Source organism: Sander vitreus, chromosome 10 (assembly GCF_031162955.1).
Source record: "Sander vitreus isolate 19-12246 chromosome 10, sanVit1, whole genome shotgun sequence".
Lineage (NCBI taxonomy): Eukaryota > Metazoa > Chordata > Actinopteri > Perciformes > Percidae > Sander > Sander vitreus.
In genome coordinates, this window is record NC_135864.1 from 15,046,597 (window position 1) to 15,074,174 (window position 27,578).

The following is a 27,578-nucleotide window of genomic DNA, read 5'->3' on the forward strand; positions in this document are numbered from 1 at the left end:
CTACAAGCGAATAAGCGAATAAACAGGAAGTGGGAAGCTGAACTTTGAGTGCAGAGTTTACCTTCTTATATACTGTCTATGGAGTGTACCACAAGTGTGATCCTGTGTTACGTTTCGCTGAATTAAAATCAGTACAATTTGTAGCGGAATATCCAGCAGCTTCAAATCATGATTTGAATTCCTGAGGTGCCTGCAGTTAAATGGACAGTGGCAGAGGAAGAAGAGGAGGGAGAGGAAGGAGAGGAAATCGTGGTGGAGAAGTGAGATTTCTTTTTAAAATATAAAATCCTATACATTTTGATATTGCCCCATCTCTTAAATAGGCCAGAGACTGATTTCTGACAATTGACTATAATGGCAGGCAGTGTGAATCGTTACAGTATGTATGGTAAAGTCTGTTCTATATTTAAACCGGAGCTATAATTAGATCTGAATTTGAGTGCGTGTCTGTTATGAGTGATGCCTTCTCTCCTACCAGGACAGAGATGTCCGTCTGTCTAAATCCATGTCTTATGTTCTTCGCCATGGAGCCAACCAGATGGGTCTTCAAATGGGTACAGGTGAGCTGCTTACAATCTGGTCCAGGTAACACAAGTGTCCCTTCCCAGATAGGGGAGACCGGGTACGGTTGTAACACTTTTTTCTTCAGCACTTAAAACTACCTTTTTTTTTTTAGCTACACGTCTGAAACATTTAGGCAAAGTACCCACATTTGTCCCCTACAAATGGCAACGATTTAAATTTCTTCAACTATATCACAGACTTTGTGAGATGATGACAAATACAAGGTGGTCCTTTGTTACAACCTACCCCACTACTGGGGTAGGTTGTAACACATACTGGGGTAAGTTGTAACAGGTAGACAAAATCCACAAAAACTAAGGGTACTCAAGTGATATGCCACAACAACCGTTTTATTTTAAATGAATGGCTGCAACAATAAAATATGTGTGAATATGGGGAGTGTATGTGCATGCACACGTGTGCGTTTGTGTGTGCATGTCTGTGAGTGCACATTCATATGGGTGTTTGTGTGTGTGTAAGTGTGTGTGTATGTGTGCGTGTGTGAGTGAGAGCAAATTAACATAAACATATTTACCCCCATTCCACAGAACGAACAATTAAATGCATTCTTTATCAGTCACAATGGTGACAAGAACAAACAAATGAAATGCATTCTTAAGTCACAATGGTGACAAGAAAAATCAAATTAAATGCATTGTTAATCAGAGTCAAAATGGTGACAAATGAAATTGGTCAGGCCTGGAGTGCATGCCTGGTGGAACCAAAAGCTACATAAAACACACTGGACCCACACTTGATGGATGTAACACTTTCATAACACGTGTAACATCCTACCCCGCCACTGTCACCCATTGTTTAGCTAGCTGTATTAGCATGGTGCTTTGAAATTAGCAGGAGGTTGATACACCATTCTTTACTAGAGAAACTATACAATATATATAACTCATACAACATTATCTACAACGGTAGAAGTACTAAACAAAATATTATCTTGTTATTTTTTTTTACTTTCTTACCTCAGAATTAGATTTTCTGCTGTAGCTTCAGGAGAGATAGCAACACAGACTAGAAAACCTCCATGTGGGATCATAAAGGAAGCCTGAGTAAACTGAAACTGTCACATGACTCCTATCTTATCCCTGATTCATGGAACTGGTAGTGTTACAACTATCCCTGTGTTACAACTGTACCCGGTCTCCCCTACTGTCACAGTTTCTGGCACAACTTTTTTTTTTTTTTTTTTCACAGATTTTTTTTTTGGGGCTTTCCCCCCTTTATTTCAGAGTGACCGTGGATAGACAGGAAAGGTGTGAGAGAGATGGGGATGACACGCAGCAAAGGGCCGCAGGTCGGATTCGAACCCGGGCTGCTGCAAAGGCCTCAGCCTACATGGGGCGCACGCTCTTACTGGGTGCTATTTCAACAGATCCTATGATCCTATGATCATCTTTGTTTTGGGGTTATCTTTCTCTCAGCTGGGTTCAAACAGATATAACAGAAGGGAATACTTATAATAATATTATATATTAGTTATTCTTGCATACATACCGTTTTTATTATGTATTAGACTGTTTCATTTTAATGAATAAACCATGTTTGCCCACTCAACAGGTGTTTCACAAATGCTTTACATTTAAGATCCATTTGGTTTAAGAACCATAGTCAAATTACCTTATAAAACCAAGGTGGTAATGGCTGTCCTTTGTGGGCTCCTACAAAACCAACATCTGTATTCTCTCAGTTTTACAAAATGCTTGCAGACTGTCAATGTAATCCAATGTAGCATGCAGAGCAAAGAGTTAAGTACAATATAGAAAATATATTGTGGAAATGTGACCATATTCAACTCTGATCCTCATAGATGGCTTCATGTTTGTGGAGGATCTCCTGGCTCACCCACAGTTCCGCTCATACTCATTGGAAGATGTCAAAAGAGTCGTGGCCACAAATGACAAGCAGCGCTTTAAGCTTCTTCCCCACCAGGAGGATGGACGCCTGCAGATTCGAGCCAGTCAGGGCCATTCAGTACAGGTATGGGGAAATTTAATTTCATCAGCAAACCAGCATGCCAGGATGTATTATCCCCCTGGGTAGATGCTGTATTCAGTGTATATTCATTTTACACCAAAATTGCTTTTAGATAGAAACATCCAATCACAACATGGGAGTGTGTTTTGAGCTGTTGTGGGATCTCCCAGAGTTCATTTTCCATCTGAAGAAAGTAAATTCAATTTTAACAACTTCAATTTACTTTCTTCAGATAGAAAATGAACTCTGGGAGATCCCACAACAGCTCACACTCCCATGTTGTTCCACTGAGTACATAGAAATGTAATAAAAGAATTTAGACCTTCAAAATATAAATGTAAATCTTATTTTCAGATGACAGATGCTGTTAGTCCTCTGACAATCAGTCTAAAAGGAAAATAACATTTCAATCCTATAAAATCAGTGTTAGGTGAAGGTACAAAAAGATATTGGGGAATAGCACTAGCTCTGGTGCTAGAATGCATCTTCAACTTTGACTAGGTTTACTTAATTTGATTAGTTTCCCCTCGTTTGACATGTCAGCAGAACATGACGTGTATAAAACCCTCATTGGCTCTGATAGTATTTACATTTTATTACAAGATCTTAACTAGTTAAAGGTGCCCTGCCACACAAAACCGTTTTTACTTGTATTTTTTGAAATATGATAAGTCCATATGTGTTTGTGTTATGTCGTGAATGTGAAAATGAACTGCTACCTCCTCTGTCAGCTCTAGCCACTGAAAAGAAATAAGTGGAGAAATCAGGCCAATTACAAAAGCTGGTCAGTCTGACAGCATGTTGCCTGAGCTCATTACTATTCATGAGCTCGCCCAGTTGCGCTGGGTAAAGGATGCTGATAGCCAGGCTCTCATTGGCTAGCTGTTAGCCAATCAGAGTCAAGCAGCTTAGCTCGTTGAATATTAATGAACTGGCACAAATTGAGCTGAGTCTTCCTGCAGGCTTTCTATACCACGCTAGAATGGCTTGAAACAAGGTAACCAAGGCATTTTTTTCCACAAAACATGTTACAGAGTCCATGGTAGAACTTCAGACATTACCACAAAGTAATGAAATACGTGTGGCAGGGCACCTTTAAGCAACAAAATGATCTTTCCACTCAGATTTTCCTTATCAGGCAGGTTAGTTATTTTCTGTGTATTAGAACTTAATCTTGTCCTCATTTTGTGTTAAAGGACAATTCCGGCGTAAAATGAACCTAGGGGTTAATAACATATGTGTACCTAGTCGAACGTTCTCTGGGACATGTTTTCATGCTAATCGAATGCGTCTCTAGCTTTTAACAAGCTACCGCAAAACCGGTGGTTAGCCGCTAATGCTAGCTTTCGGGGCAGAGGCTAAATCACTATTTTCTACCACACTTAAATGGTAGCATAATGAGGGTCCCTACATGCAAACTGAAGCATTGAGAACTTTGTAAGTGTACAGACAGTTTATTAAAAAGATAGATTATAAAGACAGTAGCATTCGTGTTTACATTCGGCCGCCATCTTGGAAAACAGTCATGAGCAGTCGAACCATAAACGCCGTGCAACCAGTAACATAGCTCAAACACAGCGTTCGTGGTTCGACTGCTCATGAGTGTTTTCCAAGATGGCGGCCGAATGTAAACACGAACACTATTGTCTTTATAATCTATCTTTTAAGTGTGGAGCTAGTTTGAGCCTCGTTAGTGGTAGAAAATAGTGATTTACCCTCTGCCCCAAAAGCTAGCGTTAGCTACCGGTTTTGCGGTAGCTTGTTAAAAGCTAGAGACTAGCATGAAAACAGATCCCAGAGAACGTTTGACTAGGTACACACAACCGATGGCTTATTAACTCCTAGGTTCATTTTATGCCGGAATTGTCCTTTAATACTGCTTGCATCGCTGTGGCCAGGTAATGGATTTAGAGCTGAAACCGGTCATAGCTGGTTCTCCAGACTGCCCTGCTGAGGCCGTTCATGGCTCCTACCTCCACAACTGGAGCTCCATCCAGCAGCAGGGCCTGAGCCGCATGAGGAGGACACACATCCACCTGGCACCAGGCCTGCCAGGGGAGAAAGCCGTCATCAGCGGTAAACTGACAAGTGTGTGTGTGTGTGTGTGTGTGTGTGTGTGTGTGTGTGACAGAGAGAAGTCAACTGAACATTTGGACACATACGTTCTACAGTGTCATTCATTTCCCCACCAGGCATGAGGAAAGACTGTGATCTAGCCGTGTATATTGATGTCCCCAAAGCTTTCGCTGGTAAGCTCAGCCACTAGTGACTGCTACCCAATACACTTGATTCAGTCTATATATGTTTAGGCAAGAATCTCTCTTACTGTACATGTGTTTTATATGTCTTTCTGTACAGATGGTATTGAGTTCTTCTGGTCAGATAATGGCGTGTTGCTGACTGCAGGCGACGCAGAGGGAAAACTTCTCCCTAAATACTTCAGCCGAGCCTTAAGACTGAGACCCACAAGTAAGAAAAACTATTACATGGATTAATTCAATTAAGATTCTTTAAAAACTTGGATTGAGAGCCGTTTACTTCTCTGAAGTCACTTTTGTCTTGTGTTTCAGGGAGCATCCTACCACTGCAGTAGCACCAGAGGATACTGTTCTGTTAATGGTCATAGCAGGAATCATCTGACTGTGGTAGCAACCCATGGCTGGTTGATGTTTAGCCTAGTTCCCTTGGTAACACTTGTTTGGCAGGAGCATCCTAGTGAGGTGATTGTGGTTAACAATAGGAGAATCCTTTCAGAAATCATCCTAAATGAGACTAAATTGGTTTTCATTTCTGTGTCATTAAAAGGATCAGGATAGCTTTAGGGAAGCATACTTTACTCTTATATGACAATTAATTCAACTTATGCTGGCAAATGTCACTTTTTATTTACAAGTATAGAGGCTTTGTCTTCTCCATTGAAAGTGCTAAATAAACTATAGCACACATTGACTACCAAGATAATTTCACCACGCAGTTGTAAAATATATAACCCTGGTCACAAATAGACACACTGGCTGCTGGCAGCCGGGCCTAGACATATTGTATGTGTGGGGAGTCACTTGACTGAGTATGGGAAAGCAGAGGATACAGACACTGTGGTTTTGGTTAACGGACTTCTGTAACAGTTCCATGTAAGATGTGGACACACACACAGCATGTGAGGGGAGATAAACGGTTAGAAGCTTCCTATGTGAAAAAACAACAGAAATACCACAATATATGTCACGGACATAAGGAGTGAAGACAACAGAGAATTAAAAGGAAATTGCTGTATTTATTTTAATAAATGTTTGTTGTTATTCATAAGTTTACATGTGTTTTCTACTCATTGCTGTTGATTCTGTGGCTGCTGACAATAAGACTGCAGCTCTGGACAAAGCAAGGCTTTCTATCCTAATCAGTAGGAAGTATGGATACTGTGAGGTGAAACAGAAAAGTTGCCTCAGGCTGATGCAACTGTTGATTTTGCATTGCCATGAGTTTGAGTGTCAAGCCTGCTGATCCTGGACCAGATGTCCAGCAGTTTGGACCAGTAGCAGTCTATTCTGAAGTAAAGGGGAAGTCAGCATGAGGACCACCAGAGTCTTGAACTCTGTGTGTGTGTGTGTGTGTGTGTGTGTGTGTGTGTGTGTGTGTGTTTGTGTGTGTGTGTGTGTGTGTGTAATAACTTGGATGGACTGACAAGGCGGGTTGTAACACATTTACACATGAACAGAATATCTTATTTTGTCCACTTGTTGTAAAGTTCTGATGTTGTTGTGGTTGCCTGATTGCGCCATAAAATCAAATTCCACATGGTTTCCCCTCTTGAGACACACAGGAGATCTGATTTGGGATTTTTTTCTACGTTTGTGTGTTTTAGTCTTAGAGAGCTTCGTGGCCGCCGGTCAGCTTGTGGAAAAGCTCCTCATTGAGAGTGTCGGTCTTCGCACGACTGCGTGTCGACATGAAAATGTATCCTCCAATAAACTCATGAACGATTTTGCAGTCAGCAGTCACACAGGCAAAGGCAATGTTGATGTTGCCTTCAAACTCAATAGCCACCTGGAGGAGTCAGAAACACACAAAGTAAAAGAAATGCAGATACGAGATTCCTTAAAGATGAAAGCTGAATTTTGCCTGTGAAAAAATGTTGCACTAGTGAAATTACTGACAAAATACATTTATATTTGGGTAACTTTAAAACTTTAGCTCTGCACTGTAAGAACTGTAACTCTTTATGGGTAGTGTTAATGAGGTGCTTCACTTTTTGGACTCTATTTTGTGCATAGCTGGAGGTCATGCAAATTTTTTTTGGTTTCCCAAGTCTTACCTTACTTAAATTAGCCTGTTTTGACTTTGGGGTTAGTTAGTACGTAAGTTATGACAAATAGCTTTTAGATAATATTTGATATCCTATAATCAGTAGAAAAACTAATGGGAAACCTAAGTTAAAAAGAGCTAAAGAAACTTTTGTAAGGTCTCTTTGGATAATTCAGAACCACATATTCCTGGAAACAACATTTTGAGATCTTGCAGACTGCTCTCTCAGACAGAAGGTGGATTATTGTCACCTGTCGTATGTCCCAGTTGACATTCCATTGCTTCATGTTGTTGTAGCGCCAGGTCTTCACCACATCGCCCACGGCCAGGTCGATACGGATCAGACGGTTGGGGCCAATGCCCAGTACCTCGTCCTTACGACTGCCCTTAAACCTGTTGGGCAAAAACATCTTCAGCTTCTCTTCTCTAAAAAATATTGCTGAGACAAAAGTCAATCTTTAATCTTCCTTTGTGACACTGACTTGAATGCCTGCTGGATCACAGTCGGCTAGTACTTCTGTGTTTTTTCACCCTTACAATCATATTAACATTAACGTTTCCCAAAGCAGCTTTATGTCAGCAATTCATCTGCAGAATTGTGTGTAGGAGATAGTGACTTAGGCCTAGTGACTATCACAGCTACAATTTGTTGAGAGGAATTTAAAATCTTAATGTATGCCTGTGGAAGGTTTCAGAATTTTAGATTTTAGATGGCTTTATTTTCTTTGCCTTAAATGCAGTTTTACAGTCTTAAATTGTATATTTTCTTAAGGTACCACTGTTAGTGAGTGCTACTCTGTTGTCAAAAGACTCATGCCTTTAACCGGAATCTCTCTGTTGTGACAAAATGGTCCTACATTTATGCTAACTGGCATTCTATGAATTCTAAAAACTTCAAATTGAACTTTAAACTTAACCTGACAACGACATATGAGAGTCCAAAGTCGGGCAGGGCTTGCCAGATCTGCAGGAAGCGCATCACCGCATCTGTAAGTGAGAGCTGAGCCACGTTCTGGTATGCGTCCAGGATACGAGGGGTCAGCTGGAAGAGCAGGCACAGGGTAAACGGTCAGATGGAATTATATGTGCTGCCTTGTGCACAACGTTTCAGCTGGAGAACTATTCAGTTAGCTCAATTGTGCAAAATCACTGTACTACTGTCCAGAAAAATTATTACGTTCAATTAGTTGTTGATTTGGCCCGCTGCTTAATGTCATGTACTGTGTAGGATTAATAAATGAGAGATTGGTGTGATCCAATAGTTCTGTATTCTGCTGGCTGCCTACAATAACATGAGACCATCACATTCACTATTTTATTGTTTTTTGTGCCTGTTCCACCTCTCCTGTACCTGTTTGGCTTTGTACTTCTTATGGTAGCGTGGCGACACCAGACTGTGAGTATTTATGCTTTCATCGTTGGCAGGTGCGTTGCCTTGGGTACCGGAGCTGGTCTTTTGCATAGCCAGGAAGGAGCGGATGCTCTGGATCTCACTCTGGAAACTGCTGTCGGCCAGACTCTTGCCTTTGGAGGCCAGTCGACAACCAGCCATCCACTGAGCATACTGCTGCTCCTGCAGGGCGAGAGACAACCACACAGAGCAGAGAGAGTAAGAGAGATTGGTGAGGTTTTGGTTATAGGTGAATTAGTGAGACAAAGACCCCATTTCCTCCTGGTATTATAAATCTGTCCTGACCTGCCAGGTGGGAATACACGTATTTAGAGCTGTCCACTTGTGATTGGATCATTGAGGACGTAGTTTTAATACCAGTTGGAAACAGCCTCAAAGATATAGAGATATTGTGTGTGTGTGTGTGTGTGTGTATGTGTGTGTGTGTGTGTGTGTGTGTGTGTGTGTTCTTGTTTAACTATATTCATGGGGTCAAAAACCGGGAGTCCAGTATACTTGTGGGGTCCGGACAGCTTTGTGGGGCCAAAATGCTGGACCCCACAACTTTAAAGGGCTGTTTGAGGGTTAAGACTTGGTTTTAGGGTTAGGGTTAGAATTAGGCATTTAGTTGTGATGGTTAAGGTTAGGGTAAGGGGCTAGGGAATGCATTATGTCAATGACGGGTCCCCACAAAGATAGTGAAATGCACTATGTGTGTGTGTGTGTGTGTGTGTGTGTGTGTGTGTGTGTGTGTGTGTGTGTGTGTGTGTGTGTGTGTGTGTGTGTGTGTGTGTGTGTGTGGTCTCACGTTTTCACAGCGCAGATAGACCTCGTTCATGCCCTCAGGCGCTGGTATCAGGAGTCTGATTAGGAACTTCTGTGCTGCCACGTTAACGTCCGGAGCCACCTCACACCCTGTGTGCAGGATAAATATCAAACCCAATACTGACATTTGACATTTATGGGTTAGACAGAGCCCTGGAGTGGTTGATAGTACTGATCTAGGATTATCAGTGACCCCATTAACTTCTCACAGACAGGAAAGGGAGGAAAACAGACTTGAGAGCAGCACTCTCACTTTTTACCATATATGGAAAGCTCTGTGTTTGTGTGTGTTGATGTTTCCTTGTAAGCATGACATTAAACTGTAGCATGTGGTCATTTCTAAGTGATGTTACACAGGTGAATAATAAAACAGGTTGCTAAACTATGACTGCTACTTCATCAGCCACTAATTCTTACATCCTTTTTTTTTTTAAACGCTTTAAAAAACGTGTTTTTTCTTTTTTGAAACAACATACAAAACATACACTTTACAACATGAACATATCCCCTACAATAATATAAAAAGTACCTTTGAGGTTAATCTGTTGAATGGGCTCTCCGATGCTCTCCTCTTTGCTCTTGAAATAAGAGATGGAGGTATCCTGGAACTTGAACCAGTACTGCTTATATCCCTTCAGAGTCATTCGCTTTGGCCTGAAACATACAATCACATTGCTCATGTCGTCTACTCACATTAGTTAGAAAATGAAAAAAATACAATAATATGTTTTAGTTTTTTTAGGAATCTGGTGCTCTGTTTTAACTCAGTGCATCACATCTAAGACAGAAGAGGCAAACACCTGTTATATAGGCTACGCCGATGCCGATGGGTGTTTGGAAAATGAATCTCACCTGAATATCTTTAGATAGTCGTTGATTTCCGGTGCAGTCATGTTTTCCTGGATGAAAGACAAATATGATTTTTAGTGGATAAAAGAATACTCTTCTCTTGCCTTCTTAGTATTGTTTTGTGGATTAATTTCAACTCCTGCATGTTTTGACACGTTTCAAAAAGTGTTGATTGTAGAAGAGTTACCGTCCTAAAACAAGTTATAATCTGTCAAAATCATTACATCAATAACTTAAATTATTATACTGAAATAATGAGATCTTGAAGCCGCCTACACATGATAGGCGGCAAAACCGCTTTGCGCTGGCCGTTCCATTGATTTCCTATGAAGAGATCGGTGCCGCCCAACTATGTGCTCGGATTTGCTGCTTTGCGCTGCGCTCATAGTTCAAATGATTTCAACTTTGACCTTTTGCTCTGTGCCCTGCTCTACCTAGCGGTGCGCAGAGAGCAAATCGCTTATCATGTGTAGGGTGGCTTGAAAGATGCAATTGCAGTTGAGGTTTTAACAAGAATTTTTTTTTTTTTAATCAGTGTCTGCTCCTTCTGTCAAGAATAAGGTGAAGTTGTGACAGAGTACATCAAATATGTCTGACCAGCATCTCGGACGCGGAGCTGCTCTCTCCCTCCATCTTGACCTCAAGGGACTGCAGGGCAGACTCCAGGTCGTCCATGGCTGCACTGGAGCTCAGCATCTGGGGCTCCGACTGAGACACCTTACTTATGTGATACTACAAGAGTTTGAGTGTAAGAGAGGAGGGTGACAAACTTTTAAGCATGTAACTGGATAAAACAACTCAAATTGTGTGTGTGATTGCTAGTTGTATCATCTGGATACTCAAAAGCAAATTGAGCAAATTAAGACTAAAAGGAAGATTAGCTTGAACTCTATTTCCAAAGCGACTTAGTGGGACACTTATTTCATCTGGTTTTCTAATATTTGTATAGTATACTGTATAAATATCATACAGCTGATTTGATATTTTGCCTTACAGGTCTCATCAAACTCCAAAATCCAGTTTTCATGTTGATGTCAAACACAGTATTGTGGCTCAAGTTGTAAGTGTTCCTGTATTCATTAATCAAATAATGTGGTTCAGATTAAGCAGCATTTAGTGACTACAATTAAAAACATACTTTGAATGTTTTTTGGTTTGTCAACAACTATTTTTAATGCAGGTGAGTTAGACATGCAGAGTTTCCAACCCAGAAATGCATTTATTGGACTCATAAAACATAAAAAGTGTATTAAAAGAAACATTGTTATATTTAACATGTCAAACTAAATTTAAAATGATTAAAAGTCATTTATATTTCACAATAGTTTCATATACAGTAAATATGGGAACATTTTAATTCCTGTAATTTAAAGAGTTTCATAAGGGAAATGCCCACTTCCTATACTGTATTTTTAACATTTAGCATTTTTTTTTATGTTTCCCAGCTGACAGACATATTTCCAGTTAAGCAGCAGTGTTTTCTACCTGTAGAGCTCCAAACAGCATCATCTCCTCCTCGGTGCAGTCAATGTCCTCCAGCAGGATCGCCCATCGCGCCTGCTCATACAGCTGGGTCAGACGCACAACATCATACTGCACGGCCAGAAAAAAAAGGGTCAAATCAAGAAAAGAATGCAATGCCAAACACACACACAAACACACACACACACACACACACACACACACACACACACACACACACTCACAGACACACACCTTGGGTTCCATATCATAGAAAGCAAAGTATTTGAAGCGCAGCCAGAGTCTGCTATTTTCTTGGATGCCCTGCTGCAGGAGACATCGGGATGAGTCCAACCACCTGAGAGGGAAAGAGAAAAAGTATATATATATATATATACACACACACATTTATGAGTTTATATGTAACATACATGAATATATGTATACTTTCAAATGTTTTATTGGGTTTTCAAAAAGAGAACTGACATAATAAGTCAATTGTCCTGATGAAAATGGGAGGGTGCTCACTGTAGCTTCAAGCCTGAAACCATTAGCCGTTAGCTAAATCTTTTTCTAAATCTTTCCTGAGGATGAGTTTAATTAGCTAAATGCCACACGCCTGGCATAATTTATTTAACTGGTGATTTACTGTAACTAATAAACATACATAACAGACTCTGTGGCGCAACGGTAGTGTGTCTGACTCCAGATCAGAAGGTTGCGTGTTCAAATCACGTCAGTGTCAATATTTCTGTTGTCCCATAACAACATGAGACATGTACATTTCTAGGATATAGACAGACATTCAGCATGTGGCTCACGCTTATGTGTCGGGTATTCCTACTCCACGGTGCTGGTCTGGCATTGCAACATCAATATCTCTAGCTCTGTTCTATAGATGATGGTCACATTGGTCAGACAGGATAGGGTTGTGTTTTTTATCAAAGGCTGGAGATTTTCACAACTCAAGAACTGAAATTGGCCTCTGAATTACAGGACAATGAAATGACTGGACTAGCAATTAAACTGAAACAATAACTATCTATTTGAAAATGAAATAACTGATTTTTTCACCTCAAGAACTTGAATGTACTGGCCCCTACAATCTTCTCATCAGTTTGGTGACATTGATTTTCAGACTCTGTGGCGCAACGGTAGCGCGTCTGACTCCAGATCAGAAGGTTGCGTGTTCAAGTCACGTCAGGGTCAACTCCATTGTATGTTTTGAACAGATGTGTTTATATTGCTTATTGAGAATTTGACCAAGGATGAGGAATACAGTATATACATAAGACAATGGTCCAGTTTCAATTTCTAGTGCAAGGAAGGAAAACAAGTATCAATTCATCCCCTTTCACTGGTGTTTGGTTCGTTGGCACTGTAATGCAGATGCTGTGGCGCAACATAAGAAGGAAAGAAGCAAAGTAAGAGGAATAGAAAAAAAGATGCTTGGAGGTAAAGAAGGAGATTTTGATCTTTACTCTGTGGGTGACCACAGGAGAACCTATGTTTTTCAAATATCCACAGACTGTTGTTGGTCTTGACATAAATGAAGAGTTTACCATACCGATATGTGTGAAGGCGTACCTGCCGTGGATGTGGGCCTTGTCTACCACGCTGGCTGCGCGGTACTGCTTGGCTATGACCTCGGGGGCGGGCGGAGGCTGGGTGACTGACAGCATCTTGTAGATGGCCTCCATCTGAGGTGAGTCCGCAAAGTGAGCCGGCATGCCATTATACAGACAGGGTCGGGATGCTGCAAAGGAAGTGTATGGAGGGTTACAGTGAGGTCACTTTGTTGCTGTCGGGAAAAGAGTCTGACCTCTATAATATAATGGCTCACTTTCCGCTTCAAAATGAACAACAGCTGCTTAAGAAAATTGCTGTTGTGTGAGATTTTTGACAAATAAACTGGTAAACTTTTTGCCAGTAAATAAAAAATTTCATCTAGGACCAAGGATTTCCATCAAGGATTGGAAGTCTTCTACTCTCAAAGTCTTAAAGGTGCTCTATGCGATGTTGGGTGACGTTACTTCTTGTTGACGTTCAAAGTATTGTCAAACAAAATGAAGCTCCCTCCTCCTCATCCCATCCCCTCCCCCTCCCTTCCGCACACTAACCCCCCCAGAGCCATATATTAGAGAGAGTTTGGCCAACTCAAATCATGGGCGCCATACTGGATACCATCGTCAGATGACTTTACAGTGTAACCCTATGGAACGAATATGCTATCTTGAAATAAATCGCTTATTTTCACCATAAACAGGCATATACATGTTATTATCAATGTTTGTCAATATGTAAAAGGCCCTTACTGAAATATTCCAGTGTATATTTACCTTCTATATCGCAAATGGGCCCCATTGTAGTGAGTGACCACGTCAGGGGAGCAAGACAGGCCAAATACAGAAGGATATTCAGTAACTTACTTGTCATGGTTGTGTATGTTTCAGTTTCCTGTTTTATTTTGGTAGTCTGTTTTCTCCCTTGGCATGTCTTGTTGTACTTCCTGCCTTGTGTTTTCCTGCCTTTGTGATTGTCTGCCCCACCCTGATGTGTTTCACCTGTTCTTGATTCCTTGTGTCACCTGTTCCGTATTTTTCACCTTGTTACCTTTTGTATTTAGTCTCTGTGTTGCCCTTGTCTGGTGTCAGATCATTGTTTCTGTTTTGTATTGTTTTGAGTGTTTGTGTCTGGAGTCTACCCCATTGTCTCTGTGTTCCAGTTTTTCGGTATTCCTGTTCTTTTGGCTTCCTCCACATTTTTTATTATTATTTTTGCCTGCTGTCTAGAGGACTCCTTTGGTTGTATATCTTTTGATTGTTATTAAATCCTCAAGCTCACCACTGCCTGGCTGTCTCGGCATTTGGGTCCTGCAATTCTCTGAATCATGACATTACTTGTGCTACAAACACACGATTTCTGTACTTCCAAAAACGTCATGACTAGCAATTGAACTCTTAACAAAGTTACTCACAGTCTTTTGACAAAATACACGATAAGACAATGATAACTGAGCAGTAACCGAGGCAAAGTTATGTATTAACAATATTTTGTGATCTAAATCAACATAAATGACATGCCTGCGTGGTCACAGTATATTACATCTGAGTTACAGATGACAATTGAAGTCAGACTAGCTTAAATTCAAGTCACGACTATGGCAAGATCACAAGCATTTATAAGCATTTAGGTACATGGAGTGCTAGCGAAAAAACTAATGCTAGCATAAGGCATGGCTAACTTCAAACTTCATTCATTTCTAAAGCAGTGTTAGAACTTTTTTGACAGCATGGTACACATTAACGATGGTATTACTATATTTGTCCTATGTAATTTGTTATAAGTTGAAGAGAGAAATTGACATTTACCTCACACAAAAATGAGTAGTCACGGCAGCCAAACATGCAACAGTTGGGCATTTTTTCAGTGATTTATGTCATTTTTAAAATAATTTATTGAATTTTTCCACTATTCCCTGCAATATGTCAATGGGAATCAGATGAATGTTGGTATCCAACATGGAATCCACGAAACACGTGACCACCTCGGAACCAATCGCATAACGGGATAGCTCAGAACATTCAATTCCCTAGTTGGCCAAACTCTCTCTAATATACGGCTCTGAACACCCAAACCCCCACCCCGAAATCCATCTTGTCGGTTACTGGCTGGAACGCTGGAACTCTGTTTGTTATGTTTGGTGGTGCAGGTTGGCCAGTTTGTTTTTGTTTCCATTTGTGGAGCCTGGGCTGTCTTCAGAGACCGCGTTTTCTTACAGTGTGTTCAGGGGACAGGCAGCGGATAGTGAGGAGATGTTTGCTGTATGGGACTAAAAAAGTTGCCTAAAAAACGCGTGACATCGCTTAGAGCACCTTTAAGCCACTGGTTATAAAACATGTCGGTCTGAAGTGTGGATGAAGTGTGATGAGTGTACCCGAGGAGAGGGGCACCCCGGTCAGGTCGTAGATCTCCTCAGCCGAGTTTTTATCTTTCTTCTTCTTTTTCTCCTCTACGGGCTGAAGGAGCGAGAGCTCCTCGGGGTGACGGATATCTGCGTAGGTTACAGAGAGGAAATGATGCAAAAGTAATGAGCTTTATTTAACAAACTGACTATGTCTCAGCTATAACACTGACAGAAATAAATGTGTAGAGGGGGATAGCTGAGCTGAGACACAGGACAACCGACAACAGCACAGCATGCATTTGAAAGTGGTTTTAAGTGAACGTGTGGACCTTTTATAACTGTGCATCAGACAGTGTGGTGCAATGGTAGAATGTCTAATTCCAGATCACGTTAGTATATTTAACTCTGGATGAGTAGAACTCAGGTTGAAGTTGGTGGAGGAGAATTATGCTGAATATACATGAGGTCACCAAACTTCAATTTCACTGACGAACAGAAAAAATTTATTCACTATATTTTTGTATCAATTTACCCACTCGCACGAGTGTTTGGTTTGGCTGATCAGTTGACTTGCTGTCAGTGTAGTGTAGACACTGTGGCGCAACTTTTCATCACATGCTGGAGAGTTTCTCAACTCAAGAACTGAAAAATGGCCTCTGAATTACAAGACAATAAAATGACTGGACGATAAATCAAACTGACAGAAATCACTTTAAATAATAAAGTTTTTTCACCTCAAGACCTCGAAAGTGGCCATTAAACTGAAAACTAGAAATATTTGTTTAAATCAATTTACACAAATTATGTTACACTTTTATTTACATTGCGAGATTGCGCAAGGCCTGGACAGGCATTGTTTAATTAACTCAATTCATTAAATCAGCAAATTTACATTTACATTATGGGGAACACTAATTTAATGTATTTTTTATGTGGCAGCCTTTAGGCTATGCCCAAGACAAATTTCCTTAGGGAGAAATAAAGTAGCCTAATGTTGAATATTAAATAAATGAAGGAAACGAAAGAAGGCAGGAAGAAAGAAAGAACGAAAAAAGGAGACTCACTCAGCATTCTGCAAATGCCCATCACCGTCTGGAAGACGGAGCTGGAGAAGCAGGCTCGGAGCCTCAGGGTAATACCGTTGGGCAGACCCAGCCTTAGGGGCTTGTGTTGGGGCATGAAGACCAGCCGGGCGTCGGCGTGGATGCCATATTTGTCCAGAGTCCAGGCTGTTCGCAGCAGCCACCGCTGCTTCTGCTCCCACCACAGCGCATGGTCCGACCAATCACGCTTTATCTCTGCAGAGGACGGACACAAAACAAAACAGACGTTGATGCAAACTACCATACTGTCTAGGCAAACTACACAGTTAGCCTATACCATCCTTTAGTTTCAAGCTCTGATGTGTGAAGTGAAATATTCTAAATTTATATTGTACTATTTCAAAGTACAGACATGTTTTGAAGCCAAGAACGCGAAAGTGGCTTCCCAACCGCCGGACATGTAAAAAGAAATGATTCTACAACCAGAACTGTCATCAATATACCTCTCCCACTCATTATGACATAGTCACCAGTTTGCCATACTGACTTCGAGACTCTGTGGCGCAACGGTAGCGCGTCTGACTCCAGATCAGAAGGTTGCGTGTTCAAATCACGTCAGGGTCAATCTTTTTTTTTTTTTTCCGATGAGCAGCCTTCTTACATCTTTGTCTGTTAATTATAGCTAGTTTTTAAACCAAACCGTATGTTGGAATCATTACAATGTCACTTTACGCTGTTCGCGCTCTCGCGAGGTGCATGCAGATATCGGCGGGCAGGCACAACTCGGCCCGTTAAGCTGCTGGTCAGTGAGATACCTCCAAACTGTAGTCTGACTGCCTGTTAAACCAGTCTTATTTTCTATTTCTACACTTGTTAAATACAGAATATGTGGGGAGTTTTGGAAGGCACCTCCAGGTTATATGATTTTATTTGATCAATTCAACACCAGTACATCATTGTACTGAAAAATGCGATCACTATACCCCCTTCAGCGACAATGTTTTCGTTACTTTAATTGTCGTTTCTACTCCGTTTAGGGCTGTGTCTTGTATCAAATTATGGAGATTTTCACACCGCAGGAAATGGAAATATTTATAATCCAATGAAATTATTTGATTATTACAACTGGCAAAATACTATAAAAAAATGGTGAGATATATAAGTAAATAAACATTTTCAATATCTGTTAGATGTATTGTTAAGTAGTTTTTGCTTTTCTAAATCCTTAAACCATGAACAATTCCAAACCCTATATTGTGGAAAGACTAACTGGATAAGACACGCAAACATTTAATTTAGAAAAGGAAGCATTATCAGGTACATTTCATGATCAAAATGTAGGCCCTAGTTTAATAACCGAGTGTATAACCTGATCTATCTATAACCAGACAGACAGACAGACAGACAAACAAAGACCCACGTGTCTTTTCCACCAGCTTCAGGATGACCCCGCCGACGTGAAGGCCAGAGTCCACGCTGAGGGAGACAGGTGGCGCTTCAGACCCCAGGTCCTCCACTGCGACTGACAGGTCCCACGCCGCCATACGAGGTCTGGCATTGCAGAGTAGACAGAAATGAGAAAAAAGAAAGAAAGACAAACATGGGAGACAGTAAAAGAATAAAAGAAATGATAGTTTTAGTAACATTGTAAAACTTATAACCACTTGTTATGAAAAGCTGCTCAACAAATGCTCTTTAGATTATCTATTATACAGTATGATACAATTTTAATAAGATTATATAACATGTGATTTTTTTGTGTTTTTGTTTAGTGCAAATATGTGACAGCACATACAAAGCAATAGAAGATGAACAATAATTATAATTATTCAGCAACTCTTACCCTTATTTTATTAAACTGCCAACATTTGTTCACATCTGACATGAACATTTTTCAGATGTATGATATACCTAATAATGAAGTGTTTTAGCCATTATTATTTCAGGGACCTATACATGTCACAAGTTAAGAGATGATGCACTTTGATACATGAATACAAATGCCTGAAGAAAACATTAAAAAACTCTCTAAAACAAACAGACCTCACATTTCAGGGCTATAATATGGAAGCCAATTTCAGTTGTACTAGATATCAATGTTCTCTGCATTTTTTCACATCAGTGCAAATGCTGTAACTGTAATAAACTTTCAAAATGTGTGACATACAGTTGAAACCAGATATTTACATAAACTTTTATTTCTTTACTGTCATACATTAAATCAGAGTAAACTTTTTCTGTTTTAGATCAATACATTTTAACATATTTTTTGCATTTGTTAAATGTCAGAATCGAGCGAGGAAGAATTTTTATGTATTTTTTTTTATCACTTTCATCAAAGTCAGAAGTATACATACACTTCCTTAGTATTTGGTAGAATTGCCCCGAAACTGTTTCACTTGGGCCAAATGTTTTGGGTATCCTTCCACAAGCTTTCTACAATAGTTTGCTGGAATTTTGGCCCACTCCTCTTGACAAAACTGGTGTAACTGGGTCAGGTTTGTAGGCCTTCTTGCTCACACTCGCCTTTTCAGTGCCGCCCACAAATGTTCTATGGGACTGATATCAGGGCTTTGGGATGGCCACTCCAATACCTTAACTTTGTTGTCCTTAAGCCACTTTGTAATTAATTTGGAGGTATGCTTGGGGGTCATTGTCCATTTGGAAGACCCATTTGCGCCCAAGCTTTAACTTCCTGGCTGATGTCTTCAGATGTTGCTTCAATATATCCACAAAATGTTCTTTTCTCATGATGCCATCTATTTTGTGAAGTGCACCGGTCCCTTCTGCAGCAAAGCAGCCCCACAACATTATACTACCACCCCCATACTTCACACTTGGGATGGTGTTCTGAGGCTTCAGAGCTTCGCCCTTTTTCCTCCAAATATACCGTTTATCATTAGGGCCGAACAGTTACATTTTTGTTTCGTCAGACCACAGGACATGTAGTCTGGTTTTTTATGGTGGTTTTGAAGTAATGGCTTTCTTCTCCCAGAGTAACCTTTTAGCTCATGGTGGTACAGGACTCGTTTTACTGTGGATAATAACACTGTCTTACCTGTTTCAGCTAGCATCTTCACAAGGTCTTTTGCTATTGTCCTAGGATTGATTCGCACATTTCGCACCAAAAAACGTTCCTCTCTGGGACTCAGAATCCATCTCCTTCCTGAGCGGTATGATGGTTGTACATTCCCATGTTTTTTATACTTGCGTATTATTGTCTGAACAGATGAACGTGGGACCTTCAGGCATCAAATGTGTTATTTTTACACAAAGATGTGTTTACTTGTGTTTTGATGGATTAATGTGGAATTACAAATTTATGATTAAAAACATTTTGTGTAGACAATTTACATTTGTGCAATCAAGAAAGAAACATGCATTTGTTCATGTAAGTTTATTACAGATTACATTTTAGACTTTCACATTAAACAAATCATGTAATTAAATCTGTTTCTGTAATCGGTAATACATTACACTTAAACCAATCATCTATTTGAATTACTAAATTCATATGTGAAGACAATTTTTGTTTTAGGGACTCTCATCCATATCACAAAATAGCTTGTGCCTCACTGTCTACCTCTGTTTTGTGAATACTTTGGATTGTTAAAATGTCCACAACCATAAAAACAATGCACTTATTTACCATGTCTATTCTGATATAACCATGTTGAGACAGAATACATGGCATTGAAAAACATAAAAACAGGTAATAGGCAGCATTTGTCATCTTAGTGCTTTCAACATTAAACAATTGGAAAGTTGCCTCCAAAGGGCAAAACATATTTCGAGTGTAGTAAACATAACATCCAAGCTATACAATTTTGTACCTTGGGTTCAAATACAGCTCACTGGTGTCAAAGCTTGTCATAATATCTAAAGACCGAAAATCTGAAGTTTCAGCCAGTGTAATCAGTTCATATTCTTTTGTTCTTTGGACTGCATAGGCATAAAAATGGTCATCAAAGTACTTGACTTTTAGGATTCTCACAAACATGAGAATCGACTCATTTACTGCCTGGGGCAAGATATGAATGACTTCACCGAACTGTCGTATTTAAGTTTATGCCCTGGTTGCTCAACAGTTATTTGATAAATTGCTATTAAAACACATTCAGAGAGGATTTATCATATCAACTTATCATTTTGGTGCTAGTGATTTTACTTTTCCTAAAACCTTTGGGGGGGACAGTTAGGTGTGCATGTCACCCTTTGCAGGTACTGTGGAATTACATGGTTTCTTTTTGTTTTATATTTGCTGCACAGAAGCCATACAATCCTTTTGTGAGTTCATCCCATTTGAGAGGAGAGGGACTAAATAAGCCATTCACCAAGGAAGGAAGCAACCTACCAGACTCAGCACGTCCAAAAACCGTGGGTACTTCGGCAAAAGTGGGGGAGTCCTTAGTAATCCAGGACCTGTGACAGGTGTATGTTTTCTCCATGCCTGACTTGATCGCTGAAAGGTTGAGGCGAGGGCCGCAACCGTTTAATCAAGGTGGCCCACTCGTATTCTGGAGCCTTATGGTAAAATTAATATCATTTAAAAAATCAATTCTAAAACAAACTGGGAACCAGTATAATGATGCCAAAATCAAAGGAATGTGAGTGCAGCATTTGGTTTGTTAGAAGCTTGGCAGCAGAGTTTTATTCTAAATTAGATTGAAGAAGAGTGCGGAATGTACATTATAAAAATACTAGTACTTAAAAACTATTACAAAAATTACTACTTACAAATCCTTCCCCTTGTCCTTCTACTCTGACACTCAGGGATGGGAAGGGGGTGATGATGCTTTTCGCTACAGCCAACTTCTCAGAGGGTAACTGGAAAATAGGACAAAAACATTGCCACTTCCTCATTCAGTGACACAGGTATACTGTTGTTTTTGTTTCAGTGCAAAATATTTTTAAAGTTAGATATTCATGCCAAAGTGTGGTATGGTGCAATAATAATAATCACATTTTTAGAGCGTGTTGGAACCCACATAATAAGTTAAATATTAAATTAATATATATTCATTAATTCATTAATATATATTAATATATAAATTAAATATGATCAGATTGACTTGATATGTCAATAAAATAGCTAACAGTTAAGTTACATAGAAAAACCATTCTAACTTAACAAGAATGGTCGCATTGGCTCTCTAGCTAATGTTAGCTAGGTAAACTTAGCATTACCTTCTGCCTAACCAACTGTATGGTCCTTACTCCAAAATCCTCATATCATATAATCATATTCCATATTTCATAACGTTGACATATTTTTCATTACATGAAAAATTACATTAAGATCAACTAGTAATGGATACCTACCGAAGTGTCTGACAGCATACCAGGGGATGCAGCCTCCATCGTTGTCTCCTTTATCTTTGTCTCTGTGGCGCGAAGAAAGTTTTTTCCTGTTCCCGCTGCACTAATACGTCGTGTTGCTGGGCAGGATTAGATTCATTTTGTGGCTTTGTCACTATCTGTACTTTAATTGTTGTGTATTTTCATTTATTTCATTTTCTACTTTTAGGATTTTATTGGCTAGTTTATGTCTAAATTACACTCTTAAAAATGCTGGGTTATTTTAGTTACTCATATGCTGGGTTAAGCCTGGAATGTATACATTTACCCATTTAATTAATTTAATTGGGTTGGTTAAACATATTATAACCCATTGCATTGGGTTGATGACGTTGAACAAAAGGCTTCAGTTTCTCAACACTGCTGCTGATCCGCCATATTTTGGATAACATTGTTTTGACACACACACACACACACACACACACACACACACACACACACACACACACACACACACAAACACAATAAGTTATCTGTTTTCTTTTTTATTCAGATATATCTGAGTCATCGTATGCTACATTGGCTAGCTAGCTAGCTAGGTTAATGCCATGACAAATATTAGCACGCTAAAACGTAGCTAATGTTGATTTAGCTTGGTTTAAGGAGCGGTTTATGAATAAAACGTTACTAACCGACTAATCCACCGACCCGTTAGTAACGTACGGACATTGCCAATGGTAAATTAGTTTTGAATATTTTAATTTAGAAGTGTAAAAATGGGTGGCAAAACATTTTTTCACCGGCAACTGTAACCGCTCTCAGCCTTACGTTACGTTACAAATGACCATGACTGTATTAAATGACGAACGTCGCCATCTTGCTTGCTGAATTATGAACATGCAGAAAAAGAAGGGCAATTTGTATTCAGTTATCATGTAGCCTATTTTGAATGCTCACACTTGCATGTGTTTTAATTGTTTGTGTAACGTTATTAAATGTTATGTATTAAGTACTTCATGTAGTTCCTTTTTAAATAAAAAATGCAAATTGTAATGCTGACAAAGACAGGCGGACACATCGCTGGTTCCTGCCAATAGGTTAATTTTAGTTAGTGGAACAACATGGCAAATAAGTCTTGCTTCAGTCTAATCATTAAGGACCAACATGCTAAATTTGACCTGCGTGAACTATTGTCACAGAGTACTTTGCCTCCATGCAGCAGCATTCCACTACTGCGATATAGAAATTTGTGTGTGTGTGTGTGTGTGTGATAACTATTCTTGATTATTCATTTATGATAAGTTATTAGCTGTCAAATGTTGTTGTTGGCGTAATGAGAATGAAAGTGAGATTATTGAAAGTGAAATATGGCAGCCTTGTAATGTTTTTTATTATTATTTTCCTGTAGATGGATGATTATGTTCAAAATAAACTGGTAGAATGGGACCTGGGTGATTTACTCTCTACATTTGAAGGTAGGCACATTTTATAAAAGCTTTGAAGTTTTTAATGGAAGACATATGTACTATGAATAAGGATGGCAAAATACCACTTTCATGTCCAATACTGATATTGTAAATTTGAGTATCTGCCGATAATATTTTCTGATACCACTGCCCCAAAATGTAACAATGTATCCTGTATGCTTGGTTTTGATGCAGCACTTAACAATCCTGCTGGAAATAAACAAACATGCTGTTAGAAATAACTGTCTTTATGATCGCTGATATTTTAGTAATAAGATATTTTAGTATAATACTGGTCCGATCAACGAAACATGTCTCTGGACGGCTTAGTATTTGACCAGTTTCCATGCAGAAAAAAAGAACCTCGGTTAAATTTTCTCTGGACTTACACTTTAATCAATGATCAGGTGCTGCAAATGTAATTAAGTTAGATTTAGTTCAATTAAGTTTCACTGATGTCACAAAGAGATTTCGCCCATAGGGACATACATATTTGTTTTTATTCAATATCTCAAAAAGTATAAATCAAATGAGAAGACAGGCCCAAAATTTGCACAAGGACCAATGCATCAAAATTTGAGCGGCGGTTCTACGTCAAGCAGTTCAAATTAGGGCCTGGAATAATAATAATAATAATAAAAAGAAGAAGCAAGAAGAGAACAATATAATGCATTGCTTTGCATGCACTATACTAAATTACGATGTCATCTTACTTGTGTTTGCAGCTGAGAAGATTGACTGTCTGGCCACACTGATTCCCTTCATTGGGCCTCGCCTTAAAGCGTAACTCTCGCCAAAATGCAACCTAGGGTCTTTTTGTGAATGTACTCGAATCAAACTTTCGTTTAAAAGCATATTTAGGACGGAATCGCCACTTTTAAGATTTACCGTATTTCCATTTTTCGGTCAAATGACCTTTTGAATAGGAGTGCTAGGGGCACTTTTATGCTAGTCTCAAAATAGCTATTTTTAAAACACTAAGAAGGCTCGACACAACATGAAACTTTGCTTGAAGTATCACCTTAATGAAAGCATTGACAACATTGTTTGTGTACCCAGAGTTTACTAAAAAAGGTTTTGAGCAACTGAGTTGCTGAGTTGTTTACGCTATCCGCCATTTTCCCAGTCAAAAATAGGCGATCTCCGAATGTGAATGAACGGATTCCATAGGAGGAAATGTCATTCTAATATGAGGCTCCTTTTTCCACTACAAGGTCAATATTGTGTTTCACTAACGACAAAACATATCCATAAATTATCCGTGCATTTATATGGAACTAAGCTTTTGGAGCTTTCCATCTTTACTCTCTTCCCTCGACTATTTTTGACTGGCTCGATAGATGGCGACCGGAAGAACAACAGCTACAGTGAGTTGCTCAAAACGTTTCTTTTTAGTAAACTCTGTGTACGCAAACAATGTTGTCAATGCTTTCCTAAAGGTGTAGAGACCCTGGTCATACTTTGAGCAAAGTTTCATGTTGTGTCGAGCCTTCTTAGTGTTTTAAAAATAGCTATTTTGAGGCTAGCATAAAAGTGCCCCTAGCACTCCCATTCAAAAGGTCATTTGACCGAAAAACGAAAATACAGTAAATCTTAAAAGTGGCGATTCTGTCCTAAATATGCTTTTAAACGAAAGTTTGACTCGGGTACATTCACAAAAAGACCCTAGGTTGCATTTTGGCGAGAGTTACGCTTTAAGTTTGCGTCTCATCTGAAAAAGTTGCAGGAGGTACGACTGACAGCGACCTAGACAATATATACGTGTTTTAAATGTAAGATGTTGGGTTTTATTGAAATTGCGATGCTGATTAAATGTCTTTTCAACCTCAACCAAAATGATAATTCGGATGGAAAATCAACATTGTTTCAATTATGTCTTGCTATCTGGGGAGGATGCACATATAATTTGGTGACCTTTGACCTCTGGAAGTTTTAATCACAGCTATATTTTTTAAATATTTAATTTCAACAGCTGTCCCTAATGTCTTGGGAGGTGATTGTATGTAGCCTTTATTATACTATACTGTATTTTCCTGCACAGGATTTCAACATCATGTGTCCTGAGTCAACAGACAAGCTGGAGCCACTGAACAGAGAAAATCCTCTCTATCGCCCCAAAAGAGAAGACGGGTGACCTTCTGAACGATCTTGAAGATCTCTCAGCAGGTATTTAAGTTTAATATTCAAATTACAGTTCCCTACGGGTCATGAAATTTCTGGAATGTCATGACATTTAAGAGGGCATGGAAAGTCAAGGAATTTTAGCATTACATTATTTATATTATTTAGCATTAGCGATACATTTTCCTTTTATTTCGCGCTTAAAATTGGTTGGTTGATGTGACCGAGCCCAACCCCGAACATCCACACGTTTGTTTTCTTAAAAAAGAAAAGAAAAAGTGTTTAAATTTTGTTTTTTTTAAATGTTTAAAAAGAAAAAAATCACATACACACGTTTGTTTTCTTAAAAAAAGAATCATCCCATCATTTACAGATGATGCAAGCACAGTTTGCGGCTGCACATTCCCGTGCCTGTTAGATCATCGTTAGCCTACAGATGATGTGGTAGCAGTATATGCACACACACAAAAGTATTGTTTTTTTCTCATGTACCCACACACACACTTGTTTGTTTTTACTAGGTGAATGTCTTTCATTTTACTCCTTCATTGTTAATTCTTTTACATGTATGGTGTTTTTAATAAATGAATTGTGTTGAAATCATATGGCTGTCTGTTTTCATAAATTGAAAACGTGAAATGTCCTTTTAGCTTTTAAATATATAACATTGGTAATGGTTATTGGTTATGAAAGGTAAATGGTTATAAAAAAAGCATTTCACTGCATGTATACATTTTATATTTGAAAAGGTAAAGAATGTACAAATACAGACAATGACCTTTTAACTGAGTGAGTCATGCACTCAGTAATCCAGAATTTGTTTTTCCAACCCACTTTTTAGTAGATTTTACTCAGCTTTGTAGTTAATTTTAACCCATCTGTAGGTCAAACTCATAACCCACCGGTTGGGTCAACTCATAACCCAACAGTTGGGTCAACCCAACATTAACCATGCGTTGGGTTGATGTAACCCAACGTTTCTGACTCAGCGTTGGTTTATCAAATGGGTTATTTTTAACCCAGCATTTTAAAGTGTGTATAACTATGTTTTGTGTGGTTATGGGTTATCAATGCCCATAATTTGTATAGGTCTAGTTTATGCAGTCTATGCTAATACCATACTCACAATGGAGAAATATCGATTAATTAGGCTACATTAGGATACACCTCTTTTCAAATTTTGTAAACTATGCATGTTGGCCCAATAAATCTTGAAATATTAGATTTGGTGATTTGATGAAGATTATGATGAGGGTAAGAAAAAGACCAATAACTGGACACGTCATTTGGCTTTTATAGTTGATATAGGCCTACAATTTAATTGAGTAACATAAAAACAGGACCAACACATAGTTACTGAGTTTGTTTTTAGTGAGGCTGTTGTTGGACTGAAAATAACACATCAATTGTGTTAAATTGTCCAACGCATGCAGTGGGTTAAGATATTTTCACGCATTTTTACACATCTTATGTAACAACACATTTTTTGTGTCATTTTTTAACACAACCCTTCTAAGAGTGTAGGCAACATGTCCAGTTTGATGAGCACTTCCTGTTTCTGACTTGAACTATCAACAGATCAGGGACACACTTCCGCTTTCTGACCCGCCGAAGGGGAGAGGTTCATCCAATGCCAACTGCATGTGTATGACAGCCAATCTTAAATAAATTACATTTTAGGATTAAAATGTGTGTATCTGTAATTTCAACGTCTAATATCACAGACAATGGCATAACAATGACTAGATGACATGCTCAGAACCCTCCTTACCTCTTTTTGAGGCCTAAACTTTCTTTATCTGCATGTTTCTGAATATAAGTTCTGATCTATGACCAGTTCACTTCTTACATTATATTTTGTTGAATGATGTGGCCTAATAAATGACCCCACATCTTTATATTTAATACAGAAGCCTCACATGTACACATGCTGCCTTAACACTCTTTGTCCTTTTGCTTTCTACCTTACACACACACACACACACACACGCTTAAAAGACAATACCGTCAGGCTCCTCTGTCCAAGTTTTTGAGAAATGGAAACTGGGGGACCCTTGTGCCTCTGTCAGATCTCTGAAGAAGTTTCCCAAGTTTTCGGTGAAAAATTGTAGCAGTTTCTCTTCTCTCGGGCTGGGCAGGTTGTGGTTTGTGAGGCTCTGACTGCGTTGCTTGTGTCACTTCTGTCAAGAAAGGCTTGTTCCTTTTTTTTATCAGTTTCCGCCGGGCGGAAATGTGAAAAGAGCTTTGACTGACAGGCTATGTGATGCATAAAGGAAATGTTCGTGTGTGTGTGTGTGTGTGTGTGTGTGTTCATAGCATATGTGTGAGGCTTGATAGATATTAAATGGACAGACAACACACAT

At 39.2% G+C, this 27,578-nt stretch overlaps 2 protein-coding genes and 3 non-coding genes across 6 annotated transcripts; 4 read left to right on the top strand and 1 right to left on the bottom strand.

Annotated features, from left to right (window-relative positions):
- The first annotated feature begins 19 nt into the window (after positions 1-19).
- Positions 20-5,859, top strand: trpt1 (tRNA phosphotransferase 1). The gene is made up of 7 exons (XM_078260473.1): positions 20-260; positions 479-560; positions 2,387-2,556; positions 4,452-4,629; positions 4,746-4,802; positions 4,912-5,022; positions 5,124-5,859. The coding sequence occupies exons 1-7, from the start codon at positions 201-203 to the stop codon at positions 5,144-5,146; spliced, it is 681 nt and encodes a 226-aa protein (XP_078116599.1). The 5' UTR covers positions 20-200; the 3' UTR covers positions 5,147-5,859.
- Positions 5,808-27,416, bottom strand: fermt3b (FERM domain containing kindlin 3b). 2 transcript variants are annotated; one of them, XM_078260471.1, is made up of 15 exons: positions 27,205-27,416; positions 17,751-17,881; positions 16,352-16,585; positions 15,318-15,434; positions 12,968-13,136; positions 11,636-11,738; positions 11,405-11,512; positions 10,517-10,651; positions 9,923-9,969; positions 9,600-9,724; positions 9,054-9,160; positions 8,207-8,428; positions 7,773-7,897; positions 7,107-7,248; positions 5,808-6,597 (listed from the first exon to the last, which is right to left on the bottom strand). In XM_078260471.1, exons 2-15 carry the CDS (start codon positions 17,872-17,874, stop codon positions 6,418-6,420), a joined length of 1,938 nt encoding a protein of 645 aa, XP_078116597.1. In that variant the 5' UTR covers positions 17,875-17,881; positions 27,205-27,416; the 3' UTR covers positions 5,808-6,417. The 2 variants fall into 2 exon arrangements, with proteins under 2 accessions (XP_078116597.1, XP_078116595.1); XM_078260469.1 differs by having other exon boundaries at positions 27,221-27,415.
- On the top strand, positions 12,054-12,125 carry trnaw-cca (transfer RNA tryptophan (anticodon CCA)). Its single transcript has one exon. It is a non-coding gene; the product is annotated as a tRNA-Trp (tRNA).
- Positions 12,518-12,589, top strand: trnaw-cca (transfer RNA tryptophan (anticodon CCA)). Its single transcript has one exon. It is a non-coding gene; the product is annotated as a tRNA-Trp (tRNA).
- Positions 16,883-16,954, top strand: trnaw-cca (transfer RNA tryptophan (anticodon CCA)). Its single transcript has one exon. It is a non-coding gene; the product is annotated as a tRNA-Trp (tRNA).
- Positions 27,417-27,578: the final 162 nt, after the last annotated feature.

What these genes read in the sequence shown, in the direction of transcription:
- trpt1 (XM_078260473.1), top strand. Translation starts at nt 201, where the DNA reads ATGGACAGTGGCAGAGGAAGAAGAGGAGGGAGAGGAAGGAGAGGAAAT. An exon ending in GAGGAAATCGTGGTGGAGAA is followed by an intron (nt 261 to 478) that starts GTGAGATTTCTT and finishes CTCTCCTACCAG; the next exon opens with GACAGAGATGTCCGTCTGTC. An exon ending in CTTAAGACTGAGACCCACAA is followed by an intron (nt 5,023 to 5,123) that starts GTAAGAAAAACT and finishes CTTGTGTTTCAG; the next exon opens with GGAGCATCCTACCACTGCAG.
- fermt3b (XM_078260471.1), bottom strand. Translation starts at nt 17,874, where the DNA reads ATGGCGGCGTGGGACCTGTCAGTCGCAGTGGAGGACCTGGGGTCTGAA. An exon ending in GCTCCGCGTCCGAGATGCTG is followed by an intron (nt 9,970 to 10,516) that starts GTCAGACATATT and finishes TCTTTCATCCAG; the next exon opens with GAAAACATGACTGCACCGGA. An exon ending in TCAACAGATTAACCTCAAAG is followed by an intron (nt 9,161 to 9,599) that starts GTACTTTTTATA and finishes TCCTGCACACAG; the next exon opens with GGTGTGAGGTGGCTCCGGAC.